Source organism: Poeciliopsis prolifica, unplaced genomic scaffold (assembly GCF_027474105.1).
Source record: "Poeciliopsis prolifica strain line A6 unplaced genomic scaffold, Auburn_PproV2 SCAFFOLD039, whole genome shotgun sequence".
NCBI classification, from domain to species: domain Eukaryota; kingdom Metazoa; phylum Chordata; class Actinopteri; order Cyprinodontiformes; family Poeciliidae; genus Poeciliopsis; species Poeciliopsis prolifica.
This window is the reverse complement of record NW_026562414.1, coordinates 5,264,431-5,281,841: the sequence shown is the minus strand read 5'-3', so window position 1 is coordinate 5,281,841 and position 17,411 is coordinate 5,264,431. Positions and strand designations below refer to the sequence as shown.

Sequence of the window (17,411 nt, the reverse complement as noted above, 5' to 3'; positions counted from 1 at the left end):
ATGATCGACGTGTAGCAGCACAACACAGTGAAACACAGCTGACTTTGCAATATCAGTGTACAAAGTATCGCAATTATTTCTGGTATGTTATAATATTTATGCTCTGCTTATTTATGGTATAATTAGCCAGCTAAATAAGCAAGTTTATGTATTTAGCACTTTTAAAAGCTATAAAATCGCACAAGAACAAAATGCCAAAAAGAAAATTTAAATAAAACATCACAAGAAAAAGATAAAATGTAAAAACATACTTCTGAAAATAACAATATTTACAAAGTATTTAGTTTGGAGGCAAATATTTAACTTGCTAACTAACATGTTAGCTATAACTGTTACAGTTCCAAGCCAAATATTTACTTAGAAAACTAAATATTTAGTCATCAAGATACATATTCAACTTATTTTATCATAATTTGCCTGAAATAAAATGAATTTATATGGATATAGGTCATTCGCTACTTAATGCCTTTCATCCATTTTAGTCTCTCCTACTGTTGTTATTGAAATAAACTCTATTTAGAATGTATTCATTCACGTTTTGAAGAGTTTTTAATCAACAAATTCAAGTTTTCTGACTAAAACCTTCCCCTCCAACACGACGCTCCCTCTGAGCTCATCCAGGGTTTATTTTTTCTTCTCACTGATAATCTCTTTCTCCTCTGTCTTTAGAAACCCTGAAAAAAGAAAAAAAAAACGCTCCTGGTCCCCTGCCATAGTGGCAATAAAGGAAGCACTTAAGCTGCCTACGTTTCCCACAGTCCTCAGCTGCATGCAGCCTGAAAGGACTGTAATTTGGCTGTCTAATTAGCAGGGTATTTAAAGCAGCATCGGTGTGTGTGAGGGAGCGGTGGGGGTGGACGGAGAACACGCTCATCACAAAACGCCTTTAGCTTCACCGAGTGTCTCCCTGCAGCTACAATAAAGCTGTCAGAGAGCTGCGGCTCCGGGACGGGAGGAGAAAAAGAAAGGATTGAGAGATAAATGGAGAGCAGACAAAGGGAGAGCTGAATTATTCATGCTACGTTTTTCTCTCTCTCTCTTTTGGAGCTTTCTCTGTTATCTTTTTCTCCTTTCTTGCAGAATATCTCCACCTCACAGCGAGAAGAGGATGTTCTTGAACTTTTTTTTCCTTTCTGTCCACCAAACTTTGATAACAGGCAGCAGAGTGCCTATCGACTCGTCACCGCATGAGAGAATGTTCTGTTACCAAGCCTGATTTGCACGTCCCACACTCCTTTATCTTAATTTAACATACCTCAAGAAGACAAAGTTCTTCTGAGCCTCTTCTGTGAAACCAAGTGCAGGTTTTTGTCTATAAATCTGACTTGAAGACGATCATTTAACGCCAGTTTGATTTCAGGTGAACTAAACATCTCCACTGTGTTGTGAAAGCTGATTTCAGACAAATCATGATAAATAAACAAGAACTAATTCAATTCTGAGCGTTGTTTTGAATCTTGAGGTGCCGAACTATGAACATGAATCAAATCATGTTAACATGAGTTCATATGAAAAATAATAAGTAAATGAATAAGTTAAGGTGAACTTATTCATAAAAGATGGTTAGAGTACAAAAACATTACACCCAAATAAGGGTAGCACTACTTCAACATGTTTTTACTCAAGTAAAATTAAAGTATCTGTCCAACAAATTACTCAAATACAAGTAAAAAAGTATTTGGTGAGTATAAGCACATTAATATATGTGATAACATATATATAAATACGTATATATATTCATATATTTTTACATATATGTACATATGAACACGCTGGTAAATGTGCTAATGATGGAGAAACAAATTACCATCACAGAAAAACTGTTTACCCGCCGTTATCGGTGGCTATGCTAACTAGCCTTAGCATTCATAACAGGCTATGCTAGCTGCAGCGAAGTGGAGAGGATGGCGGCGCCAAGACCCGCCTCCTGGCTCTGATTGGTTGTTTCTAGTCAAAGGAACTCGATTTTTTTTACAGATCACCAAATACAAAAACAAATACTTTTGATAAAAGTTACAAACTGTCCTAATAAGATCTAACTGGTACTGAGCCATTGACTGAATTCAGGTGTGATGGAACAGATAACTGATCTAAAATCATCTAAAAGAGCTGGAGCTTGTATTGCACCACTTTCTGATTCACAATTAAAGCTTAAACTCATAAGAAACCAACAACAAACAATAAATTTCACCAACTACTGGTGTGGCGTGGTATTACAGCACTCTCTGTTGTCACAAAAACGTTTACATCGATTTTGTTCTATCACTTTTAAGACACAAACACGTCTGTGTTTCCCAGTGTGTGTCACTGAAAGGAACAAAGCGGAGCAGCGTTGGGCTCAGCATCTCTGTGCTGCCGGCCTCATTGTGCTGCAACAGTAGAAACGCTGCAGATGAGGCACCGTGTCAGCAAACCCTGAACAATGGATCGTCTGGTGCCTCTCACTCTACAGGCTGCTACTGCTGCAACACATGAGTCTGTCGCTTTGAATAAGATGACTGCATGCAGACGCCGCCTTCACTCAGTCAGTGACATCACACTCTGTCTCACACTGATAATAAATGAGAGAATAAGCAGCATTAAAGAAGTTTAAACCTATTCAAGGATTTGTTCTACTCAGATGAAAAAGACAAAACAGAAAACAAAAAAGCAAACTCTTCCTTCTGCGTCTCCTTGTTTGCCATCTAATGATTATTTTGGTAATTGATTATTCTGACAATTGATTCATTAATTGGATGAAATGTGTCACATTCAACAGATTTTTTATTCAATCCCTTAATAACAAAAAGGATCAAATAAACAATTTAATTAATTTTTTAAATAAGAAATTAAAAATTTTACTTTCTAAAATGTAAAAACATGGCATAAGTTCAGTGAATTTGAACCAGATAAAAATTATTCCACTTAAAAAGTTTTGGGTAAAACACGTTTACAAACAAAATAGTTTGGATCTTGTGTGCAATTTTGTTGGTTTTTTTCTTTTAAGCAAATTGCCTTTTTGAGTCAGTATACTCCAGTTAATGATTAATTGATCAATAAAGGACTTGGCGATTATTTCAGTAATCGATTAATCGCGATTAATCGTTTCAGCCCTTTTGACAATCATCTTCCATTTACATCTCCTAGTTTGTAAAATTTATTCTAAGCTTCATCGTTATTTTTTCTAGCAGCAGGAAATGCTTTAGTTTGACTTCTTTCATTTTATTTAGTTTATTTAAATAATAATTTTCATAACCTTTCAGCTCCAGTCGTGTTCCAACTTGTCACTCAAACTATTTCTGTTCATTTTTATGATCAGGATATATAAACGGGAAAAGCAAACAATCGAAAACGCAGCTAAACGTTGACAAAAGGTAAAGATGCTACGTCTGAAACATTTTATTTCAGAGCTAGTTGTGAAAAAAGATTATGATTTGAAGTATTAACAGCAAGTTGCCAATGAAATCAGTAGATATTTATTATGTGTTTTTACAGCACATTACACTTAAATAATTTACAATTTTAATAGTTAAAATATCTGCATAATGTGAGATTAACGTCATATTTCCCTTTATTATCAACATCATTTCAGTTTTTCCTGCTGTGTTGTTGCTACAGGAAGGAAATGAGTGACGTCCAATCTGCCTGCATTTCCCTTTTCTGCTGCCTCCTAATTGATAACCTTTGACCTCTAGCTTTCACCTCTGGCCTCTCTGGAATGCACCGGCGAACTCGATAAGGCCAGAGAATCTGTAAACAACGCTGTCATGCAAGCAGCTTCTCAGCAGTGAAACGTTTTTAAAAACACAGTAAAACTCAGATTTTAAATCAAAACTAAATAGTTTTAAAACATCAGACGTTAATTTAATGCTTCGTATTCTTTTTGTTTTTACAACAGGAAACCAGAGGAACTAGAGATTAAACGCTTTAATGGTTTGAATAAATAAATATTCATTGTTTCACCCTCCTGTCTTTGCCAGGTTTCAATGTGTGCACACATTTATAGTTAAAGCACTTTAAATAAACCAAGTTGTCTAACACTCTTTGGTCAACTTTGAAGTAAAACAGTAGAGATGGGTTCCAAGGTGAAAGTTGTGCAGTTTTCTTAAAACTGGTTGAAAAAAACCAAACATTTTATCAAGTATTTCTGGTTTAGTTTCAGTGCAAACATCTTAGTAAACTTAAACTAAGACAAAACTAACTTAAAAGTAACTTTTAAGCAAGATATAGGAGCTCGATTTAAGTCAATGATTCCTTAATATTAAAGAAAAAGTTCTATTTCCACTGGATTATTTAAATTATAACATGAAAAAATGTCTTAGTGAAATAATCTGCCATCAATATTGACATTACTTAAAACAAGCTCCTGTATCTTGCTTAAAAGATGAATTTAGTCTTAATTCTAGTGAGTTAAGACAAAACTAGACCAAACATATTAGGTAAAATCTGTGTTTTTGTTGTACAGATGGATTGATTTGAGTCTTTGGAAACGTCCAGGATCCTGATCAGGTTGGTTCACACGCAGGTCTGAGATTCCTGCAGGGATTTACTCAAGAGAGCCACAAGACCAGGCAGAAAAAAAGAGGAGAGGGTGAGTTGGTGTGTGTGTGTGTGTTTGTGTGTGTGTGTGTGTGCGTGTGGGTGTGTGTGAGAAAGAGGTTTCTCTTCCCATGACTCTGCTCAGGTAATAGAACATCAACAACATCAAATATTAAAGCAACTTTAGCAGAAAAACACCAAATTTCCCTTATCTTCTCCTCATGTTGTAAATAAAATGAACATAACTTATAATCAATTAATTTTGTATGTAAATATGTTTTATTGTATTACAATTTAGAAAAATAGTGTTAATTTTCTCATTTAAAAAGAAATTTATGTCATAATTTTACCCTTTTAATGTATTTAGACTAGATTAAATAAAAAATTTGCAGAATGTGTACATTTTTTTAACTGATTAATTGATTAGTCATCAGAATAATCTATAGAATTATTGATTACAAAGACAATCATGACCGGCATCAAAAAAAGTTTGGTTTAACAGATTTTTTTTTTTTTACTTTTACAGCTGCTGGACATTTTCACCTGGCATCATGTTGCTGCACCGCCATCTAGTGGACAATCTGAGGTGATGCTGTTCAAAGAGGCCTGTCAAGTTTTCAACAATCATCTCCTTTTGGTGCTCAACTTCTGTTAAGTGTCATAAAAATAACCTGAAAATGATCAAATATTGGATTAAAATTTAGAATGAGAATATTAAATCACTTCTGTTTTAGTGGGTGTCTTAGCGATCATTTATTTACTCCATCTAGTGGTCAGAATCTGAACTACATGTGCTTTATTGAATTTTGCTTTCAGGATTCCAGAATCCTGAAAGCAAAATGTATAAGATGGCTCAGGTTTTCTACATATTGTCTATTAAAAAACATTGTGAATAAAATTATATCTAAGTTTTGGTTTGAAGCTTTTTAGCAACTCCAGGCAACCAAGGAATGTAGATGAATAACATTAGTATTAAGTAATATGTGAAATTTAGGTATAATTGTAAAAAGAGTGCATATTGTGCATGTATTTCAATTATCCAACTTTCAATCTAAAGGACTTCAAACTACAAAAACTATTTAATTATTGGTGAACAAATAATTATTTATGAAAGTACTCGCCCTTACATAATATGTTTTATGATGAAACATGAAATAAACGTTTCCAAGTCTGAAGATTAAATGATCTTTTTCAGTATTTGCAAGATGAAAATCAATTTATAAAACAGATTTCATAATCAGTTTTAAGGAAAGGAGGAGTAAGAACAACAAGGGATATAGTTACAGTATTTGAAACACTAATTATGAAAAAGCTATGTTTTTTTCAAACACAACTTCAAAATCTTGCTTGAGAAAGAGGAACATTAATAAAATAAGCATAATGAGATTGAAAATTCAGTTTCATTCCTTAAATGCCTGGTGGATCTAATTTGCATCATACCTAAATTTACAATATAGGTAGGCACAAAGGTCAAATTTATCATCTCAAACCAAAAGACGCTCAAGTAATATATTTTGTGTACAATGGAGCATAAATGTATGCATTCTGAAGTGGATGAACGAAAATCCACTTTATTCAACAAATATGACATATTTAGTTATTTGCCATTTGACATCTTAGCCGCATTCTGTGTTTATTTAGGTCACATTTTGATCTGAAACACTTAAAAGGGACAAAAAAGCAAAAACAAAAAAACTATTTGTAATTTGCATGAAGGATTCTGTTGCTGATTGAAGCAGCATGTTTTTAGATGACCTCTGAACTCACAGAGCTTCAGATTCACATTGAGGAAGTCGAGACATACCTGCCCGTCTGACAGTGTAACACCTGCACGTCAGTCAGTGTGGACACGTGTTTCATGTTTTGGAGATATCTATAGCTATAATCATTAACTGTGGCTTGACGTCAGGGATTCGGTGGTTGTGGTTCAGGAAGTGAACATAAGTCAACGCATCGTCTTCTGAAGTAATCAAAACATGAACTGACCCAAGTTTGGTCATTTTAAAGGAAGGTTAAAGAAAGAAACTTGTTTTTAAACAAAAAGATCTGATTATTTATGTTTACTGTCTTAGTTGACTGCTCTGCTTTTTACCCAGTCACCTTCGATGGTTAAAAAAATCTGAACGCAGCCCTAAAGTATTCCAGTGAAACTTTATGAAAACTTGGCTGGAGTCGCGACACTTCTGGAAAATGAATCCTGGTTTTGGCTCAGAGAGTCTTTATCAAGCAGGGAGTGTCTAACAATGTTATTTTTTCATATTCTGGGGATTATTTCCATCTTGATTCAAGATCTGACACAGATTATTTTATAAATTAAATCCCCGTAGATACTGCTCTGACAACCAGAGTGATATCCAGGTGCAGTTCTTGCACTAAAAAGGGAACCTATTACGCTAATTTTATATTTTGAAGGTTTTTAATAATTCCATTTGGGTCTCAACTCTTCTAAAAACGTCCCAGAAAGTTTTTTTTAGGCAGTAAGCTCATGGGTTTTTGTTGTTGTTGTTGCGGTTTTGATAACTGTTAAATTCAACGGGGAATGCGCCGTTACCTAGCAACCCAAGCAGAGTTCCGGCCCCGTTACCTAGCAACCCCAGCAGAGTTCTGGCCCCGTTACCTAGCAACCCCAGCAGAGTTCCAGCCCCGTTACCTAGCAACCCAAGCAGAGTTCCGGCCCCGTTACCTAGCAACCCAAGCAGAGTTCTGGCCCCGTTTACCTAGCAACCCAAGCAGAGTTCTGGCCCCGTTACCTAGCAACCCAAGCAGAGTTCTGGCCCCGTTACCTAGCAACCCCAGCAGAGTTCCAGCCCCGTTACCTAGCAACCCAAGCAGAGTTCCAGCCCCGTTACCTAGCAACCCCAGCAGAGTTCCAGCAGGTTTGGTCAACTGACCGCTGGCCAGCCAATGATGGCGCAGATATATATTGCTTAACAATGTCTGCCCTAGGCTAATCGAATCTATTGAAATCGATTACTGAAATATTCTAATTTAGTAATTGATTAACTGTTGACTGGAGAATACACTTTAAAAATCCAAACATACTCAGAGCAATAGTTAAGTCAAAACTGCACAAAATGTACATATATTTTTGCACTTAAGATAAAAACACTTTTGTCTGTAAATATGTCTTATAGTATTACATTTTCTTACTTAAAAAAGGAATTTAATTATTTGTTGTTGTTTTTTTGCCTCTTAATGTATTTCTAGTATTGTTTGAAAAAAATAAATAAAAGGAAAAAAGCTGAGAGGTTAAATTAAAAATCTCAATTTTTTATTTGACTAATCATCAGAATAACTGAAATAATAGTTGAAAACTTAAATAACTATTAGTTGCAGACCTACTTAAATGCAACTAATGTTAACTTATGTCACTTAAAGAAGGGGAATATTTATAATCACACATTTTATGTTTCATATTTTAACGTAATTGTCATTATTTTAGCAGTTTTCTACTTTATTTGGTAAAAAAAAAGAGAACAAAGTCTGTTGATAATGATTGATTTATAATAGCACAATAAAGGGTAAAAAATTCAAGGCTGTTAATACTTTATATAGGCACTGAAAGTGTGGAAAAAAGGAAAAGGCAAAATGTGGAAGGGTGTAAAACCTTTTTCACTTTACAATAAAAGAACAAGATGAAATTCAGGAGATTTGACATTGGTAATGCACTCTGGCTCCCTCTGTTGGTCAATAGATGTACAAATTAAATTCTCCAACATAAAATCATTCAGACTCTATAGACATAACATGTAGCTTGAATTTACACAACTAAATTCAAGCTAAGTTTTGTGCTCACGTTCTAAACTTTAATCCTAAGCTGAATTTAAAAAAAAATTTTTCCCTACAATAAAGTAATAAATGCAAAATATACGTTTTTATGACCATAATGTAAAACCCAAAATATCCCTTAAGCAGCAGGTTTCAGTAGGTTATCTTAAGTTAACTGTGATATCTTAAAAGATAACTAGAGGTGTTTTTATCAGAAACAAGTCTTTACAGCCACACCTAATTGTTTCCGAACAACAGGGTGAGGCAGGAGATCCATAAACTCAATCAGATAGGACTCGTACTGGAAATGATGTACAGTTTAAGGCTTTTGTCCCTGAAATAAATGAATATACAGTTTACAACAGAGGCTAAAAGGAAAAAAAAACTGTTTGGAAAGTTATTTGTTAGTAATCAGGTTTGAACATAAGGAGTGAAACATGTTGTCTTAGTTACTATCTCTTGATGATGATGTGGAATGGTTTATACCCACTGCTGAGTCATGTTTTATTGACACTGACTACATCACTAGTCACTCTTTCTCACCTTTTTGTCATTTAAATTAACTACAAAAATGTTCTTGGTATGTATTAGGGTTTTATTTATGTGTATTTACATTTGTTGCTGGTGTAGGATTCAGTGTTTGGTCAAATTAAGGGCAAGAAACCTGGTAGAGAAGATACATCTCTGCTGGTTGTTTCACAGAGAGCATAAAAACAAATGACCAAGACGTGAGCAATGAAAATGTTTAGAAAGCTTGACCAAAGTGCATCATTCAGGATGTTTTGTACAAAAGGTATAAAATCTAAAGGCTTAAATGGGAATGTTTATATGCACGCTGTGTCATTTGAGCAAAAGAAATCTGAAGAAACAAACAAAAACATAAATAAAAATATGTGAGGTTCCTCAAGGAACACGTATTTAATGACTACAGATTCCCTGATGTTATATATTTAGATTCAAAGCTTGTTTGCTAAACTTCCAAACAAAGTAGTTAGCTTGTCAACCAAAAATATTTAGCTGGAAGGCTAAATATTTTGTTAGCAAACTAAATATTTAGCTTCAAAGTTTGTTAACTAAGCTTCTCAATTGAATATTTAGCTAAATAATTAGCTCCAATAGTTACTTAGAAAGCTAAATATTTTTTTGCTTCAAAGCTTGTTTCTAAAAAATATTTGGCTTGCTAACTAAATTTACAGCTACCAAGCTAAATAATGCACTACAAACTAGATATATTGTTAGCAAGCTAAATATTTAGCTTCAAAGTTGGTGAACTAAGCTTGTCAATTAAATATTTAGCTTTGGCTAATATTTAGCTTGCTTGTTAAATATCTAAATAATTAGCTAGTAAACAAGCTAATTTTAGCTCCAAATAAATTATTTAGTTAACAAGCTAAACATTTGGTTAGCTAGCTAAATGTTTAGCTTCAAAGTTATTTGACTGTGCTTGTCAATTAAATATTTAGCCTGTTAATTACATATGTAGTCATCAAGCTAAATAATTACCTCCAAACAAAATATTTAGTTGGCTAACTAAACATACAGCTATCAAGCTAAATATCAAAGTTAATTAAATCATAAATAACTATTAATGCGAGTCAGTTTTAAACCTATATTATATTCCCAACATTACCAGTGATATTAATAAACTTCCTCCTTTTATATAAAACTAAGTTTTATATAAAAACTTCGCATATCAGCTGATATGCGAAGCGTCTTCCTGGCGTCTGTTTTACTTTGATCCTGGTGAAAAACATCAGTTTGTGTCATTCCTGTAAACAAGTTGCATTGTAAACCTCTGAGTTCCCATAAAAGGATCAACGTGCTGTAAACCTTTGCTCACTGCTCCACACGTATCGACTTTAAAAAAACAATAAAACCAAAAAACACGTTTGGAAAGTTAAATCTGGATTTTAAAGATCTGAAATGAAATATTTTCAATAATAAAAGACAGATGAAGGAAACAGAAAAATTTTTTACGACAGATTTAGTTGGTGATAAGTAATCAGCAGGAATTAAACCTTCTAAATGGTGTGTGTGTCGTGTGTGTGACACACACAGGGTTGGACTTTAACCTGAGTTATTTTAACTGTACGACTTTATCAGAGACAGTCATTGCAGAATAAACAGCCTTCCTCTGACTTTGCTCTTGAGCAGAGCTGCTAGATTAAACCCCACCAGGACTTTTTAGTTTTCTTTTTTTTTTTTAAGCTTCATTGTCTTATTTTTATTAAAAATTATTATTTTTTTTTTTAAAAAGTCAATCATGATCAGCCGAAACTTTAAGAATGTGTTGGTGGTCTCCATTGGATTTCTGTCTCTGTTTACGGCGTATGGAGGCCTGCAGAGCTTACAGGTAAGCGGATAAATGCTAAATGTTGATTTTTAATTCAAAAAGTGCTAAAAATAAAATTATTAATTCTCACTTATCAAAGAAGGGATTTTTGAGGCTAAATAATAATAAAAACATGTTTGTCACAGTATATGGATAAATTGAAGTGTAAAAATGTCAGAAAGTGACACTTTATGATTATTTAAAATACAAATCTTTATATTTAATCTGAAAAAAAATATTTTGCTTAAAGTTTTGCTTTACGTTCAAAATACCAAGTGGTTTCAGACCAGAGTCAGAAAAAAATTACTGATATGCTCAGTAAGATATTTTATTAAATACACATTTAAATGGAAAACTATTAATACTCTTAATATTTTGTCACATTACGAATAAAAATGTGTTTAATTTAATAAAATTAAATTTTCCTTTGGGATTAAGGAAGTATTTCTGAATTTTAATTGTATTTTTTTGGGAATTTTTATATTTATAACAGTTGGTAGCACTGTTGCCTTGCAGCAAGAAGGTCCTGGGTTCCTGATTATTATTTGATTTTTGTGTTGTGCAGAGCAGCTTGAATGCGGAGCAGGGGATGGGCGTTGCATCCCTGAGCGTCATCTACGCCGCCATCATCATCTCCTCCATGTTCCTGCCGCCCATCATGATCAAAAACCTGGGCTGTAAATGGACCATCGTCGCGGGAATGGTCTGTTACGTGTCCTACTCCTTTGGAAACCTCTACCCTGGATGGTAAAGATTTTTAAACCAAGCTGACCAGAAGAGGCTGATTAAACCTCTAAAAATTATGAAAATCAACAAAAAATGGCAACTTTAGGATGTTTGAGTCAAAAAATGATAGTATGTCTTTCATTTTTCTGTGCAGATTCACACAAATTTACAAGATAAGAAATCTAATCGGAACTGTTATTACTTTCAATGTGTGGATACAGTTGAAATAAGACAAAACTAACTTAAAAGTAACTTTTCAACAAAATGTAGGCGCTTGTTTAAAGTAAATAATTCCTTACTAGTGATGAAAAAGTTAATTTATAACGTGAAAAAAGTGTCTTGTTTTAAATTAAATAATCAACTTTTTAAATCCATATTAATTTTAGATATTAGCTTCTATGTTAGCACTAAGACAGTTTCCACTGTAAATATTTATGCATATTAAGTTATATTTGGTGTCTGAATTGTTCAAATAGTCAGTTATCAGGGATTCTAGAGGAAGTCTCAAGTATTTGCAGTGCAGCTGTGGTACCTAATCCTCTCAAATACCAGGAATTCACAGTAGTCAGAGCTAAATATGATCAAAAATAAGAATTATGTGATATGCCAACCATATGCATTTCACTAATTATTTGCGTCATTTAATCAGCGGCATACATACCAAGCTAGCTGCTTTCTCATTGACTCAAACTTCTAAATTCAAAGAAAAAGCATATTTTAGAAAACAAAAAAACAAAGTGACCAACGTCTGGATAAATGAAGATGCTATCTGCAGGTACACCCTCATCCCAACCTCCTTCATCCTGGGTTTGGGCGGATCCCCTCTGTGGTCGGCTAAATGCACCTACCTGACCATCTCTGGGAACATGCAAGCCGCCAAGGACAATAAGAAGGGTTCTGATGTGGTCAACCACTACTTTGGGATCTTCTTCTTCATCTTCCAGTCATCTGCAGTTTGGGGAAACCTGATGTCGTCGCTCATTTTTGGGCAGGACGCCAGCATCTGTAAGCAGACGATCCAGTTAATGTCAGCCATATTAGTCAAGTTAAAGGCTTACAAACAAACTATACTTTAACATCAGCTTCTCCTAACTACTGTGTTGGTGTAGCGCTTTAGCATTAGCAGAACTATGTTTATAATTACTGCTTTATGTTTAGCACAATTAACCTTTTAGCCAGCAATGCCCACCACTGCTCTTGGCTTTTTGTCATTTCTGACTGTTGACAATAAGTGTATTCATTCTAAGTTTTCCTCTGACGCCCACAACCTCATCACGCAAAGTTGCCATCTTGGTTTAAATGCTTTCTTATCAGTTTATAAAAGATTAACTGACTGGTTTCTCCAGAAAGGACATTCCTGTTTTATTTTCTTCCTGTTCTGAATTAGATTCACCTCTGCAAATTGACAAAGACAACATTTCCCCTTAAATAAGCCCTAAAAGGCAGTGGAAACCAACATCTCTGCAGGTTTTGCTTTCTCTATTTATTTTTAGTGTATTTAACATTTGCATGTTTTTATTTTTTCCAGCCGACATTCCAGAGGACATCCTACAAACCTGTGGAGCATACGGCTGTGGAATCACTCTTGATACCAGCAGCAGCAACAGCACCTCCAGCAGACCTGCACAGAAGCTTGTGTGGACGCTTCTCGGCTGCTACATTGGTAATTTCAGAGTTTTACTCTTCCTCACAAAACACCTTTGGTTGCAGAAAAAATATGGCAGGTTGTCCAGGCATGTAGAAAAGGTCTTAAATCGTCCAAAATTATTTTGAAAAAGTAAGCTGGCCTAAAATACTTAGATTTTATCTTGGTCTTGTTTGATTTTTAGAGACACACATAGACATTTTCATTTCATTTTATTGTTGCATTCCAGTTGTACTTAGAACTGGGAAATTTCAACCTTCCAGTCAGTAAAATCAACTGGGAATTTGGAAGCAACTTCGACTATACCAAGTTACTATTGTGAGGCAGAATTCATGTTTCAGAATGACAGCGCTCTTTGCATCAACAGTAGGGTGAGTCTAACATTAATGGTACATACAGAGCCTCAAACAAAAATTAAAAATGGTGTTTGCTTATGGAAAGTAACACTTGCAATTATTCTAAGAGCGACTCAAAACAATGTCTATGGAAAATTATTAGGCTGACCTAAAAAAAGAGAAAAAGGCATAATTCTGAGAAAAAGTTAGTTTTTGCGTATATTGTGTAAGCGCAAATTAACACGCAAAAAATTCCTGTATTTGTTTTGAATGGAGTCTCAGATCTGAGTTGTCCCGTAGGGGTTGGCGTTCTAGCGATACTCATCATATCGATATTTCTGGACAACATCGACCACCAGCAGACCAGCCAGTTTCGGGGGAACCGGGAACCGTTCTGCCACACGTTCCTGGCCACGTTCAGGCTGCTGAAGGACTGGAGGCTCCTGACGCTCATCCCGCTCACCATGTACAGCGGCTTCGAGCAGAGCTTCCTCTCCGGGGAATACACCAAAGTAAGGACACTTGAAATAAAAATTAAGTTGGTGCGAGAATGAGAAAGCATCATTACTGGTGTTGCTACATAATGGTCCACTGCTCAATGTGACTCAACAATTATAGGCTTTTGGAATGGCTCATCTTCCAGTCAGCAAACAGCCAAAAAACAGCTTGCTGTCTTTTTTTAAGCGCTTGAACTGTTTTTAGAAGCAACTGAGGCCCAATTGGAAATACAAAAAGGTGCAAAATGTTAATTCTGCATCATATATCCCCTTCATTCAGAAGAGGATTAGGGCCAACGAAAAAAAAAAAACAAATTCTGAGATTAAATCTCAGAATTCTTTTTTTCGGTGACCCTAATCTTCTTCCGTACTTTAAACATTACAAATATAATTCTAAGGCTCGGATTTTTATTATTAAACATATTGCATCTTGTTCTTCCAGTCAAGAATAACGTCCCGTAACACCTGACCCCCCAAATACAATAAAGTTCAGTTGGTGTAAAATGAGAATATTAATATAAAGTGAGAATATTAAACCCCCAAAGGTATAAATACGTTTGGGGGTTTACTCAGAAGCCTTCGCTTCGAAGCGAAAAACGTAGAAATAGCTTACAGAACATTGCCGCTATCTGCCGCCATTTTGAGTTTGTTCCCGTTTTGCCGCCTCTCTTCGCAGAACTACGTAACGTGTGCGTTGGGGATCCACTTCGTCGGCTACGTCATGATGTGCTTCGGAGCCACTAATTCTCTCAGCTCCTACTTGTTTGGGAGAATCGCTCGCTACACCGGAAGGGCCGCCCTCTTCTTCTTCGGTAAAAGCTCATTTTGTTGTATTTAAACTCTTTATATAAGAATAAGTCCATACAGCATGTCTTGGTGTTTGTTCCCCATCTTTATTTTGTTCTTTATCGGGGCCGTTCTGCTAGAAAGCGGCGCGCATGCGCAGCAGCTGAACATTCGCCTCACAAAATGTTTACGGAAGTAATAATGGATTAAACAGTTTATGGATCATTTTAAATGTTTGTACAGTAATAAGTGCTGATATGGAAGTGGCACAGGTCTGGTTTTGTTTTTATTTTATTTTATTTAGTGAAAACATCGGAATTGTGCTCATCAGAAAAAGTCGGTGATATACAGAGTTGGGAAGTAACTACTTACATGTACTTAGTTATATTTATTTAAGTAACTTTTTGGAAAAAAAGAAAAAAAAACTCTTAGGAGTATTTTTACCACGCTGTACATTTTATCTGAGCTATTTTATTATGAAGTATCGTTAATTGAGCTTCATTTGTTCTTTTATTTGAGTAAAATATGTTGAAGTAGCGCCCCCTGTGGTTAATGTTTGTAACCAGAGGAATCATCTGTTTCCAGCTGGTGCCCTCAACCTGGCCTGCATCATCGCCCTCCTGATATGGAGGCCTCATCCTGACCAGCTGCCCGTATTCTTCGTTTTTCCCGCCCTGTGGGGCATGGCGGACGCCGTCTGGCAAACTCAGACTAATGGTAAGAAAAACCTACAACCTCTGCTTAGATGCTTTCATGTCTGGAAAGCAGGAAAAACCACCTGCAAGGAACCTAGAAGCAGTTCACCAAAACATATTTGTTGTTTTCTACCTTTTGTTTTGGTCCGAACTAATTTCAGCTGTTGAATCTGAAACTATAATTTGTGCTGCTTGGTACCTAAATGACATTTACTTGTAGAAATCTGACATGTTTCACAATAATAACTAACTTTAAATTTTACCATTAAGCTCAAAACGTTTCACTTTGGTATCATCAGACCACAAAACATGTCCCCAAAAATGAAGATTTTTGTCCCTGTGAACATTTGGAGTCATGGCTTCTTCCGTATGGAGCGGCTCTTCAGCGCATGTTGCTATATGACAAGTTTTAATTTGTATATCAACACCATCTGACCAACTTTAGAAAGATTCTTCACTATATTTTTAGCTTCAGTTCTGGGGTCACTCTGCACATTTCTGATCAAAACCTGTCTCCTTCTTGGACAGTTTGATAGTTGGACCTTCACATCACGTCTAGATTTGCATATAAATGTCTGAACTAATGAATGTGGTACCGTTAGGCATCTGGAAATTCTTCTCAAGGATCAACCATACTTCTACAAAACTGGTTTCAACTGCACATGCACAAGATTAACGGTAAAAACAGCTGAGTCCACCTTCAAATTGATCTGTTGCAGCTCTTTATGGCATCCTCTTCCCGCGGGACAAGGAGGCCGCCTTCGCCAACTACCGCATGTGGGAGTCGCTTGGTTTCGTCATCGCCTTCGCCTACAGCACCTTCCTGTGCCTGGAGACTAAACTGTACATCGTGCTGGCTGTCCTGGTGATTACCATGATCACCTACCCCATAGTGGAGTACTACGAGTACAGGAATCCCACGCAGCCCATTGAACAGGCCACCTATGAGAAACCCAAGAACAGAGCAGAGGAAACGGGCATCATTAGTCAGACTTGGATGTAGAAGCTTTTTCGTTTTATTGTTTCCTTCTTTGACTGCTGAGCCAGAACTCCTGCAACTGAAACAGAAAAAAAAGTTAAATAACTATAAAGAGCTGGAAAGCTTGTTCTTTTTCTTAAATAGACCTTTTGTTGTTGGTTTTCTGGACTTTTTTTGCACTGCTAAAACCAGAACAAATGTAAAATTTAACATTAAGTTAAAATCAGAAGCTGACATCACAAACTGATTTTTAATGTTTATAATCTTTAAAGGTGAAACTTTATGCTCCTTTGAACAGGTTAGTTTATGTTTATTATGAGCAAACATTATGTAGCTCCCCTGGGTTGCTAGGTAACGGGCTGGTCTCTGCGCAGGTTGCTAGGTAACCATGTTTTGAAATGGCCCATTTTCAAGACATAAAAAAAGCATCAACTTATTGCAGATTTTTGTTTTCATTTTGTGAATTTTGCACAATATTTTCCCGTTAAATAAAAATGTCTTTTAGTTAAATTGATAGGTTTTATTGAAATTTCATTGGTATCTCTGTGAATGTCTCTGGTCCTACATGTTTAAATCTTTAGTAAATGTTTGCTGAATGTTAGATTTTGCCTTTTTATCGTACCTTTTTATTTTGAACTATCTGCTCATAAAGCCCAACAGCCTCCTTACAATAAACTGTTTTTTACTCCGCTGTAAATGAAATAAAATTTATACTGTTTATGGAAGTTTAAGTAATAAAAGTGTTAATTTGAGCTTTTTGTAACCGACATAACAGGTGATTTGAAGGACTTTACAGGTAAATAAAGGAAAGAGGTAAATTAATACGCATGAAAGACAAGAACTGCACAAAAAACATCTGCTAAAATGGAGTTTTAAATAAATATCTGGATAATCTAGACAATGTTTTAATTTTTAGGTTTCAATTTCGTTGCTTAGTTCTGCTACTGGAAACCATCTTTAAAAAAAAGTCCATAAAGATTTGAGAGGTTAATTTGTTACATACCCAACAAAATCATTTCTGTTATTTGGATTTTAAATTTAAGTCAAGAGTCTAAAACACCTCTCAGTATTTTCTACCAATTATTTTTTCCTTCCACTTAACTTTTCATTGAGTTTTGGATGCAGCACTG

General features: G+C 35.3%; 2 protein-coding genes across 2 annotated transcripts in view; one reads left to right on the top strand and one right to left on the bottom strand.

Moving 5' to 3' along the window:
* The window catches only part of afdna (afadin, adherens junction formation factor a), a 119,962-nt gene extending 105,439 nt beyond the window's left edge, over positions 1 to 14,523 (bottom strand). Inside the window, exons 1-2 of the mRNA XM_055054302.1 lie at positions 14,435 to 14,523; positions 12,193 to 12,347 (exon numbers count right to left, since the gene is read on the bottom strand). The gene's annotated coding sequence lies outside the window, so the exon portion shown is untranslated. The remainder of the gene's footprint in view (positions 1 to 12,192; positions 12,348 to 14,434) is intronic.
* On the top strand, positions 10,415 to 17,033 carry unc93a (unc-93 homolog A). The gene is made up of 8 exons (XM_055054318.1): positions 10,415 to 10,639; positions 11,184 to 11,365; positions 12,120 to 12,349; positions 12,873 to 13,007; positions 13,625 to 13,836; positions 14,498 to 14,633; positions 15,193 to 15,324; positions 16,022 to 17,033. Exons 1-8 carry the CDS (start codon positions 10,550 to 10,552, stop codon positions 16,303 to 16,305), a joined length of 1,401 nt encoding a protein of 466 aa, XP_054910293.1. The 5' UTR covers positions 10,415 to 10,549; the 3' UTR covers positions 16,306 to 17,033.
* Positions 17,034 to 17,411: the final 378 nt, after the last annotated feature.